The 11,538-nt window shown below is 43.3% G+C and overlaps 1 protein-coding gene across 3 annotated transcripts in view; it reads left to right on the forward strand.

Annotated features, from left to right (window-relative positions):
- rreb1a (ras responsive element binding protein 1a) overlaps window positions 1-10,381 on the forward strand; it is a 45,454-nt gene extending 35,073 nt beyond the window's left edge. For 2 of the 3 annotated variants that reach the window (XM_026200880.1, XM_026200881.1), the window contains exons 7-13: window positions 192-342; window positions 433-575; window positions 2,382-2,571; window positions 2,687-5,216; window positions 5,491-5,655; window positions 6,668-7,441; window positions 7,544-8,016. In XM_026200880.1, coding sequence (XP_026056665.1) covers window positions 192-342; window positions 433-575; window positions 2,382-2,571; window positions 2,687-5,216; window positions 5,491-5,655; window positions 6,668-7,441; window positions 7,544-8,016 — 4,426 coding nt within the window. Of the gene's footprint in view, window positions 1-191; window positions 343-432; window positions 576-2,381; window positions 2,572-2,686; window positions 5,217-5,490; window positions 5,656-6,667; window positions 7,442-7,543 lie in introns of all 3 variants that reach the window. The other variant, XM_026200879.1, reaches the window with a different exon arrangement.
- The last annotated feature ends 1,157 nt before the right edge of the window (window positions 10,382-11,538 follow it).

Below are 11,538 nucleotides of genomic sequence, written 5' to 3' on the forward strand. Positions count from 1 at the left end.
GCTCATCCATCAAACAAGTGGTAGGCATCTGTAAATGTCTTCAAGATGCAACTCCCTCCCAAGAAATTCTTCCATAACCATTAACCTTGTAGAGCCCGGGTGTTTTGCAAAGAACAGATAATTTGTGATGAATGCTTGTTTGTAAATGCATAAAATGCAGTTTTAAAGCACACTCTATCGTCTGTTTTCAGACACATGAAGATCCACGAGAAGGACTCGGCCAGCTCCTTCCCCAACAGTCCGACTCTGTCTCTACATAAGCGACGACGTACATCTACAGCGAAACGCAAACCAAGCCACGATGAAGACACTGAGAAGACCGAGGAGACAACCAGCAAAAAGGTAAGTGTAGTTCCACTATCCTATCCAGTGCCCCAAGAGGTGCTCTCAAAATTGGGCTACAAATAGATGACGGTGATGTGTATGCTGCAGGTCAAAGAGGATAGCGTTGTAGATGAGCAGAGTTTGAACAGAGGACAGGATGAAGTCTTGACCTGTCCTGTCTGCTTCAAGACCCTCACCTGCAGAAACGAGTTTGATGCCCACATGGAGACCCATCCTGACAATACACTGAGGTACAAAGCCCTACATCAGAAAATTAAATTCAGTGAAAAGTGCTTTTTCGAAAACTGCAACACAAACACAAGAGTTTAATTCAGGACTGACCGGCAGGGTTTGATACTGGAACAGTTCTGGTCCTTCCTACACTCAGTTTTTCGTTCAGTATATTATAGCTGTCCATTAAGCCCAGACAGGAATGCTGTCTCTTTGTTCGAGGTGCGAGTTGTATTGCAGGGGGGACGCCAGTAGCTGCGGCTTTAGGCTGGATCCCTGCAGTTGCTGGGAGATATAGTGGCATGCTTTGTGCTGGAACACTCATAATTTAACACATCCGACTACAGACGGGGCAACTCCTTTTGCTCACAAACTATGAAAAGGGATTTTGTTTCAATGGAATTTGCCTTTTATATTGTGATGCATGTAAAAAAACACATTTGGTTGGCTCAGATATAAATCTGTTGTCTTATGGACCTTACGAGTTTGGAGCTTTGTTTGTTTTGCTAAAATGTTATTGGCTGAGAATGATCATAACCTAAATGACTGTAATCCTGTCGACGTGTCCCCCTCCCACTCCTGAGAGGCCTAAGAGGTTCTTCCCTCCCCCCTCCCCCGCATGTGGCCCCCACGCTTAAGGCAAGGGAGTGGCACGAAAGAGGAAAGGGGGGAAATGGAGGGGGGACGGACCACAGAAGTTGTGTAGCCGGGGGGGGGATTTAATGAGACACAGGAGGAGACTTCAGGAAGATGCTTTCTGCAGGAGATCTCTGTAGTAGTGTGTGCATGCATGCATGTGTGTAAGGGTGTAGCTGTATCCCTGGAGACGTCAGGAGACTGCAGAATGTTTCTCCAAAGTCACCCAACCGAGGCGTACCTCCTCTAGTTAATGGATAGCTGTACGGCGTGTCTCTGGGAGAAGGAAGTTGGCAGGGCCCGTCTGATTGTGTTTCAGAGCAGCGTTATTGTTGTATGGAAGTACTGCAAATTCAGCACTAATCCTGTGTAATCACAAGAGCTAAGAGTGCTAGTTAAGAGGATGTAGACTGCTGTGAATTGGGTTCCACTCTGAAGAGGTCTAAAAGCAGCACAACTACATGCATACAAAAAGACCCAATAATGCTTTTTTAAGATACAGACCTGTTATCTGTCTTACCCAAACAGCCCTTCCAAGTAAGACGGACACTCCCATACATACATGCTATAATAAAATGAACAGTTTCAACACTGAAATCTGATGGATGTAAATAACAGAAATAACAGCATCAGTTATTTAAATTAATTATTTATTAATTATTATTTAAACGGTGCTTGAACTCTTTGTAGCAGGAAAACAAAAATTTGCTTCTCATGGCTTTCTAAAGCAAAACTTTAAACCATTCTTAAGTATTGGTCCTAAACCTGTTTTCACTTCAAGGCATTATGTGCATAGGTGGATATGCTGCTATGCTATGCCTTACATTGCATTGTCTTTGTCTGCTGAGATAAAAGCAGCTTACAGTCCCTATGGACACGTCGTCACAATGATCAGAGGCAGGGCATGTGACAAGACCAATGCACAGCGTCACAGACATTAGCCAGCTGTCTTATCCAGCACCCTTTAAACACAGAAAGAGTGCTATTGTGTGCAAGGGTGTGGTTAGCATCGACTTTTCAGCTCTTACTTAGGAAATCCCAACTCTATTTTCCCTGTGTGGATGTTTCAAAAGTACACTGTAGATTGCATGCTGTATTTATTTCATATTTGCATATATAATATGTGGATTGATTCTTTTATAACCTATGTTCTAGATATCAGCGTCTCACGTTAGTATTTTTATACCTAGATGTGATTTATGCTGCATCTCATTCCGGACACACCGAAGTTTGCTCCGCCACAATGCAGCTACCCATAAGCAGCTACCCACAGACCCCGACGGACGACCCTTTATTCAGAACAACCCGTCCATCCCTCTCGGCTTTAATGATCTGGCTTTCATTGACTTTTCATGCCAGAAGTTCCCGCAAATTGCCCAGGTAACAGCCATGGACAAATATTCTTTGCAGTTTTGCACAATGTGTAAAAGTTCTTTATCTTGTCTGTAATATCTGAAGAATTTTGTTACGTTTAAATTTTATTTTAAACCCACAGATTTGGTGTGAAACCAACCTCCGGCGATGCACTGGCAAATTCCATCGTTTTGTATGTGACACATGTGATAAGGCATTCCCTCTCAGCTCGGCTCTGGACTTGCACAAAGCCTCACATGAGACTCCCAGTTGCACCCAAGAGACAACTTCACCCTTAATTACGAAAGATGAGCCTCCCTCTCCTGAGAAAAGTAGCTTCATGGACTCCATGGGCTTGCAGCACATCTCTCAGGTCAAGCCTGTCCCCTCAGAAGAGGATGTTCAGCAGGCCAAGCTAGATAGCATTCGGGTTATCCACGTGGACCAGAATCAGTCCTCTGTACCTCAGGAGGATGTCCTTGTGGGTGGGGTTAACCCGTCTCTTGTAGACCCGATGACTCTTCATGGTCTGTCCCATCAAGAGGCTCTCAAACTGCTATCCTTTCAGCCCTTTCAGACTGGCTTTCTGGTGCAGCCAGATGGTGGTATGGTAGTGAAGCCAGTTTTTGGTGAATCCAACATGGAACTCGCTGATATACAGCAAATAATCAAAGTAGCTTCTGCTGCCCCTAACCAGATCACGCTCCCACCCTTATCTAAGGCGCCTTGTAGTGCCATGCAGTCGGGCTACAAGCAGATGCCTCCACTCAAGCCAAAGCCATTGGTGGCTCCCAGAACCAGTCTTGTAGCTTCAACTCCACCACCCCTAATGAATACCCAGCAAGCTTCTCTGGGCTGTATCAGCCCTAGCCTCCCACCTCCTGCCAGCCATCCTCTCAAGACAGTTCAGGACCTCTCCCCATCTTCCTCATCCAATTCTGCCAACAACCACGCTTCGGCAGAGAGGATACAAATGGAGGCCGACTGCATGGGAGATGCCCATACCCCAATGGACATGGATGAAAGACACATCAAACAGGAGAATGGAAATATAGAAGAGACCACTGGAAAGAAGGGAACATCTCAAAAGGGATCGTACCCCTGCAGATTTTGTGACCGGGTCTTTGCATTTTCTGGTGTACTGCAGGCACATATGCGATATCATTTGGGCATCCTGCCCCACCAATGCAATATCTGCGACTATGTTGCCCCAGACAAAGCAACGCTGATCCGTCATTTGAGAACACACAGTGGTGAGCGTCCCTACGTCTGCCGGCTCTGTCATTACCCATTTACTGTAAAGGCTAACTGTGAGCGACACCTTCGCAAAAAACACATGAAAAGCAATCGCAAAGAGATTGAGAAAAACATTAAGTATGTTACCTCATCCACAGCAGACCTGCTGGAGCAGGCAGGAACGAGTGAAACTACCTGTCGCTTCTGCGGGGAGGATCTAAAGACCTTCCGAGCCCTGCAGATACACTTACGCACACACAATGGCTGCCAGCGCAAGCCTTTTGAGTGCAAGCGTTGTGGAGCAGCTTTCCTTGCAAAGCGTAACTGTATCCATCACCTTCTGAAACAACATCCAGAGGTCCAAGAGCAGGATTTTGAAGAGCACATAATCACTCTTCTAGCTGCATCAACCAAAAATAGCCCAAACCCTTCTCCTCTCAATGGGGTTTCTCCTAGCACTGTAGTGCAGCCTATCAAAGTTGAGGACCTTAGCTTTTACAACATAGATATGGATCAACCTCTGGACTTCTCTAACAAAAGCCGTGGGAGCAGCAGTGCTGGAAGTCTGAGTGGATCTCCTGGGATCAAAACTGAACCTGTCTCTTATGAATCTAGCATGGAACCAATTGATCTCTCTATTCCTAAGAATCCTGTGAAGAAGCTTAAACAAGACATTGAGGCCACACTGCCAAGGGAGGTTAAGAAAGAACAGTCATCCATTAGCATACTTGCACAAGCTCTTCAGGCCGAGAAGTCTATTGATGAGAAGCCTGAACCTCTTGGATGCTACCAGGTCCCTGTTGCTTTGTCCTCCAATGCTGCAGGAAGGCTCTTGCGTTTAAAGCCACTGCTTCCTAAACCTTCCTCCGCTGCTGTGAAGGAGCTTCCACCACTAGCGTCCATTGCTCAGATCATTTCCTCAGTTTCTGGTGCCCCTGACCTTCTTAAACGGGACAACACTAGTAGTCTTCAGGCTGATTCTGATATACATGGCAAGCAAGAATCACTAGATATTGTGACAGAGGATCTTTCACTAGAGAGTTCAAAGAAGAGGTCCAGGAAAAGGCCTTCCAACAGAACAGCGAAGGAGAAACCTGTGATGAATGCCACAGACCCAAATATTGATTTGGAGTCTAGTGGGGAGTTTGCTAGTGTTGAGAGGATGTTGGCAACCACTGATGCCAACAAGTTCAGCGCCTATCTTCAGACCAACACAATTGAGTTGGCAAGAAAAGGTGGACAGAAGCCAGGTGCTAGTGACGAGAAAGAGGTGAAAGATGAGAAACACTTGCTGGCCCAGAAGACCGTTCAATCCCAACAGTCCAAAGGAAAGAAGAATGCATACTCAAATTCTGTGCAAAAGATGACTTGCCCCTTTTGTCCCAGAGTTTTTCCTTGGGCCAGCTCGCTTCAGCGCCACATGTTAACACACACCGGTGAGTGTTGCATGTAAAATTTTACAGGTTTGATGTACAACTTCTGTTTTACATTTAGTCATTTAGCATACGCTTTTATCCAAAGCGATTTATGAATGATGACAATGGAGCAATCAAAATCAACAAATAGAGTGGAAGTCTAAAAGTCTAAGAGGTTTTTTTTTTTTAGAATAGAATAGAGAGTGCTAGAGTTAGGTCAAGATAAAGATTAGTTTTACCTCTTTATAATATGTGCAATTTATTTTCCTCATTTTATTTTGTATTCCATTAAAAGGTCAGAAGCCATATCCTTGTCCTCAGTGTGATGCCTTCTTCTCGACCAAGTCCAACTGTGAGCGACATCTTTTACGCAAGCATGGCGTTTCCAACCGAGTGCTTCGACGCAATGGAGCAATACCCAAGACTAGGGAAGCAGAGGAAGGCTCACAAGAGAGTGCAGGTATCAACAATAATATAGAATAGAACATTTGAATTGATAAAAGTGTTAATTCACCAATAAAATCAAAATAAGCCCATAAATTACTCACCCTCAACTCATCCTAGGTGCACATGTCTATCTTCTTTCAGAATCCAGTCGGAGTTATATATAAAAATAGTCTTTGATCTTTCAAGCTGTTTAATGCCAGTCAGCGAGTGTTGCAGTGCTTCAGTCCCATCCACAAAAAAAGTGTCTCACATGGCTCCGAGGGGGATGAATAAAGGCCTTCTGTAGCGAGACAATTTTTGTAATTAAAAAAAACATATTCAAAACTTAAATCACTTTAATGTAGCATGCGACAGTTGTACACAGAAGCAGCTTCAGTCGGATGACGTATGAGGTCAGTGTTGCGCATGCAGGATAGGATCAAAAGAAGCAAAGTTTCCTTACTTTAGCAAAGAAAAAATCTCCTGTTGGCTTGTATTGAAATCCTCCTTCTTCTTTATAAATCCTTGTTTTGATCTCTCCCCTGTGCTTCCGCGTTCATCACTTCTGAGCGACGCATGCGCAAAGCTGACCTCTTACGTCATGCTCCCGGATTTGCTTCTGTGTACAACAGTGAGCGCAAGCTAGATTAAATTGATTATTACGTTTTAAATATGGTTCTTTTTCTTACAAAAACGCATCGATTCGCTACAAGAGGACCGGAGCCCTGTGAGACACATTTGATTAAGGATGGGCGCTTTTTATTTCACTTCTTTTGGACTGAAGCACAGAAACACTCGCTGAGTGCCTTGAAACAGCTTAAAAGATCAAAGACAATTTTGAATATAGCTTCAACTGGACTCTTCTGAAAGAAGACAGTCATATACACCTAGGATGACTTGAGGGTGACTAATTTATGGACTAATTTTCATATTTGGGTGAATTAACCCTGTAAGTACTTCAGACTAAATATTTATTCATCTGTTGTTAGAGATTAAAACTGCATGTTATTATTACCTAAAATGTAATGGGTCAATGTATATTTCAGAGAGCACATCTGAGACGGAGCTTCCAGTGAGTGAGGCAATGGATCTCACAAGATCAGACCCTGAGAAACCTTTAGCATCAGATGCTGAGAAACCTTCACCAGCTAAGCCCACAGAGACAGCCATGGTAGAGTCTCTTCCTCACAGAGAAGAGGAGGACCCAACAGCCCTCGAGTCTCTGAAGCACAGTGACCCAGAAAAAGAGGATGGCGATTCCCATAGCAATAAGACCCTTGACTTGACCTTTGTTTCCAAGCCAAAGGATTTCAAGATCCCTGAGAAAGACCAGCCGCAGTCCTCCTCTGCAGCAGATAGTGACATGTCGGACAAAGCAACACCTCCGGAGGAGTCCAAATTGACCTGCAAGAGTTGCAAGAAGAGCTTCCGCTACGCCGCCACCTTGACCAGACATGAGAAAGTTCACCAGCAGGATCTAGCATCAGACTCAACAAATGGACCTGAACAAACCCTCACACAATCAGATGATGCAATTGTGCCTTGTGAAAATAAGAAAGAGGTTACAGAAGAAGAGCTGGACAGTGTAAGGAAGGGCAGAGCAGAGGACGAGGGTTCGGGCAGTGTGGTGGAGAGCGGATCTGAGGAGGATAAAGAGGAGAGGAGTGATGAAGAGGAAGCTGCAACTGAACCAAAGAGTGCTGAGGGAGAGACTGAAGAACGTGGCAGCAAGCCGGACAAGAGGAAGAAGGTGTGCGGTATATGCAACAAACGTTTCTGGAGCCTTCAGGACCTCACCAGACACATGCGCTCTCACACAGGTAATGACCATGCTAAATACATAACTTGATTGGTAAATGAATCCCGAAAACATAGAGCTCTTGCTTCTAATTAAAACCTGAATTTTTTCTTGCTTCTGCTAGGTGAGAGGCCTTACAAGTGCCAGACATGTGAGCGCACTTTCACCCTCAAGCACAGTTTGGTCCGACATCAGCGAATCCATCAGAAACTCCGTGGAGCGGATAGTGATGGGGTCACAGGTGGACCCGACGAGGACGGCTTCAGCGGGCATTCGGCTAGCGAAGGCGAGAGCACACCCACCAGCACCAATCCACCCTCTGAGAACGAAAGCGAATTAACAGACACTGTGAAGGAAGAGCCAACCTCACGGGAGAAAGAGGAGGATTGTGGACCCCCTGCGGAAGCTGAAGAGCTTCAACTAACCTCTAAGACAAGACCAGCAACAGAGACACCCAAAGAAACTCCAGCACTGGATCCACCCACCGACTTGGAGCCGTCGGAGGGATTCATCCAAGGTTTACTGGAGATCCACACCAAGCCCACTACTGAGCACATTTTGCCCTCGCCTGAGCCGCCTCTGCTCGGCGTGGAGTGAAGAGCGACTCTTATCTTACCTTGTGGTGAAACGTGCTGCGATAAGAAGCAGTGCCATATCACAAAACTACATTGCAATGAGAAAAAAAGAAGCAATGACTCTTTCCAAGTGCCTTTCTACTTTTTTTGCTATATCTTTATCAGCATTTATCATGATTCGAAAGTTGATTTTTTTATAGTATTTTACAATGATCATTATGATTTGTTTTTTGTGTGTGTGTGTGTGTGTGTAATCCTGAGAGAACTACTTTAAGCAATATATGAACAAATTAGCATATCTTATTGTACAGTTCAGAGACAAGTTTATAGGCTTATCCAGCGACGGCTGAGATTAACAAGAGGACATGTTTCTACTGAGAGGATTGCACCCAAGTGCATAACTGGAATACGCAAAGACGACTTTCTTCGATGCTGTTTGTCCTTGTATTTCCTTCAATGCTAGAAGCTTCCAGAGTATTTGTTTTATAACCGAGCTCTGTTATTCTGGGTGCTGCGTCGTGTAAAGATGTTTTGGGGAACAGCCAAGCAAAAAAAATAATAATCTGAGGGTCATCCTCAGAAAGATGCTCAGCAGCTGTCGGGTTAAGTATATGGGCAATGTTTGCCCAAAACAGGTGATGAATGTCCAGCTGTGCTGATTGTGTCAATGTCCTTAGCATTAGTATTCCATTGTTTGGCACAAAAGGATGGTTGTTAATGAGAGAAGGCAATGTTTTTAGATTTAAGGGCTCTTGATTTATGTCCCTCAAGCTGTCTTCGTCTCAGCTCCTTAAAACGGCAAACACAATGAGGAATTACAGGAAGCCCATGAGTTGTGAATCTGATGTACTTGATGAAACGTGTACCTTCTTCCAAGAGCATCACTTTTTAAGCCTTACTCTTTCGTCTGAGCATTTAGGCAGGTGTCTCACTTTCTGCCGGGCTCACGAACTAGATTTCACGGTGTACTTGAACCCTGTCGCCCTGCTGCCTCGTGTCAGGATCCAGGAGGACCCCGTGTCAATCACACGCTCTTCTGCAGTGTTGGATCTCTCTGACCTCTCAGTTTCATGATCTCGTGTTGTAAAGAAACCTCACACACAAACAAAGCAGACCTCAAAGGGCATGGAGACTGTATGTGATTGTGTGGACTGGTCTCCTGACTTCCTGGAGCAGCCGTTTACCCAAAAGCATGCCTGTTGATCAGCACGTGCCGAAGTGTGAAGACACGGAAGAAAGCAGACAAGGATAAGGAATATCGAACCAATAGTGGAGACGGGGAGAGGGTTTGCCCCTGATTGGATATCAGGCTGTGTGCGCCCCCTGGTGGTGCAGATCTAACACCTCTGCTCAGGCACCAGACTTGTAGTATTGGATGAACTTGAATGCAATCGCAATCGCTTTCTCTATCGGTGTATTCCGGGACTTCTGCTTCTCCCGATGCCTTTTCCTGGGTTCATGTGAGTGTGTTTTGTGTTGGTTGTGTGCAGAAGTGACTGGTTTCCTGGTAAGAATGCTCACAGACTGTTTTTAATGTATTTATTGTGACCCAGCGCGGGTGAAGAAGTAAACGTGGAGAAGCCATGTATTAACACAATTATGCTGCATAAAAATGATTCAAATTCAATACTTAGCATATCCCAGCTCTGATCTGGGTCCTTGATGATGATAATAATCACTTTTGATCTGAAAGCTTTATGTAGATCTTTGTATGCATTTTTTTTTTTTTTTTGAATGTGTGGTCTGTTTCTGTTTTCTTTATTATATTATTATGATGATGATGATGATTTCAGTTTGACAGAGAGATAAAAGTTGTTTTCATTGATATATTCTTTTGCGTATAAAACTGTGAAATTTACTGTTATTCTGCTATGGGTGAATCTAGGGTAGTCTTGCATGATAACCTTTTGTTTTCAGTTATAATTTTAATTTTAGTTTTCAACCCCCCGCTCTGTCTCACTCTCAGGGTTCATACAAAAAGCTTTCTCAAATCCTCATTTTTCTTGCAACAAAAAACTATTTTCACATATGATTTCTGAAAATGTTGAATCGTCAATCACTACTTTTTTTAGCACTTGACTGTGAATTCAAATGAACAGGGTGGAGTTATCAAATCCACATTCCACTCATGGGTTTTCTACAAGATATAATCCTCTTTGGAGAAATGCAGAGGAACCTGTCACTGTTCGACGTGCTGACTGATGAAAAGGGAGCTTTGTGTCGCTGCTACATCCCCAAAAAATAATTCTACTGGACTTGAATGGAACCAGAATCACCAGAACATTTTTGGTACACTACTCTTGTTCTTCCAATGAGTGCTTCAGAATCAGAAATGTAAGCTGTTCTGTATCAAAACTATTCAAGCAATAAAGATATATTAAAGGAAAGGCGTGGCAGGATTTTTTTTCTTTTTACCCAGAACTCCTTTGTGATGATGAATCCACACCAACAGGTGTCAGCGAGGGGTTAAGGATTGGCTGCTTGGTTCCAGTGTTTAACCCCTGCTGGAAGATGCTGTAACTACACCGTTATGGAAATAGCCAGACAAAATAGGGAAAATGTCAGCTTTTTCAGACTAAGGAAACATGTAATTTAATTTACATCTATTAGGAGATGTCATGTATAGAAGGAAAAACATATATATTATAAAAAGTTTGGCGGCTGCAGTAACAAAACATAAGAGAAATGAGTCTGTGGGGGTGTATTTGCACGGCTTCTAAACAGATCCAGAATCTGCAGACTTTACATTTACAACACTGTCTTTTTAGGTTAAAATCTGTGGAATGGATTAAAAACCGTAAACTTTATTAAATGCATCTGTGAGTTTAACTGTTGAAAATGTAAAGTGCATGGACTGTGTAGGACGACAAGCACATAGATTGAATGTGGGCCTGTTTGAAACAATTATACAGGAACATGACAAGTTTTCGTACTATATCTGGGTTATTTAATTTCTCCTCCAGTGCAAACACTTCAGGATTACAGGAAGGTGAGTTTGATCAGGTTTGGAACTGAAGACACTGGACCTCCAGGAGCCGAATCAAAACATCCGACGTTATATCGGTGTCATGTTTTCTCTAATGGAGTTTGCTAAAGGTGACAAACCCTAGTTTACATCCACATTCGTTTTTCATCTTTAAAAGCCATAGATGATATTGAACTGGAAGGAGCTGAAGAGACTGTAACAGCCTTCACATCATCTATTATAGCAAGGCTGTTTCCTTCAGATTTCACTCGAAATACTGCAAAAACATACCAGTGTAGTTATATTGCAAGAAGCAATAATTAGACATGCTTTGTGTGTTATTGTCTATGAAAGCAGTTTTCCACATTAAATGTATTTATTAAGTTTTCATATTGTGACTATGAGTGCAAATTGTTACTGAAAAGTCACTGAAATTGGTTAAGCGTCAACCCTATTACAATACTCTTAATATTATTCAAAAAATCTGCAAAACTACCTCATCCTTTTCAGGAAGTGAACTTTCCAAAGACTTATATTCTTCATCATTATTAAAAAGTCAACCCTTTTACCAGGATTTTT

The sequence above is a fragment of the Carassius auratus genome, chromosome 24, assembly GCF_003368295.1.
Source record: "Carassius auratus strain Wakin chromosome 24, ASM336829v1, whole genome shotgun sequence".
Lineage (NCBI taxonomy): Eukaryota > Metazoa > Chordata > Actinopteri > Cypriniformes > Cyprinidae > Carassius > Carassius auratus.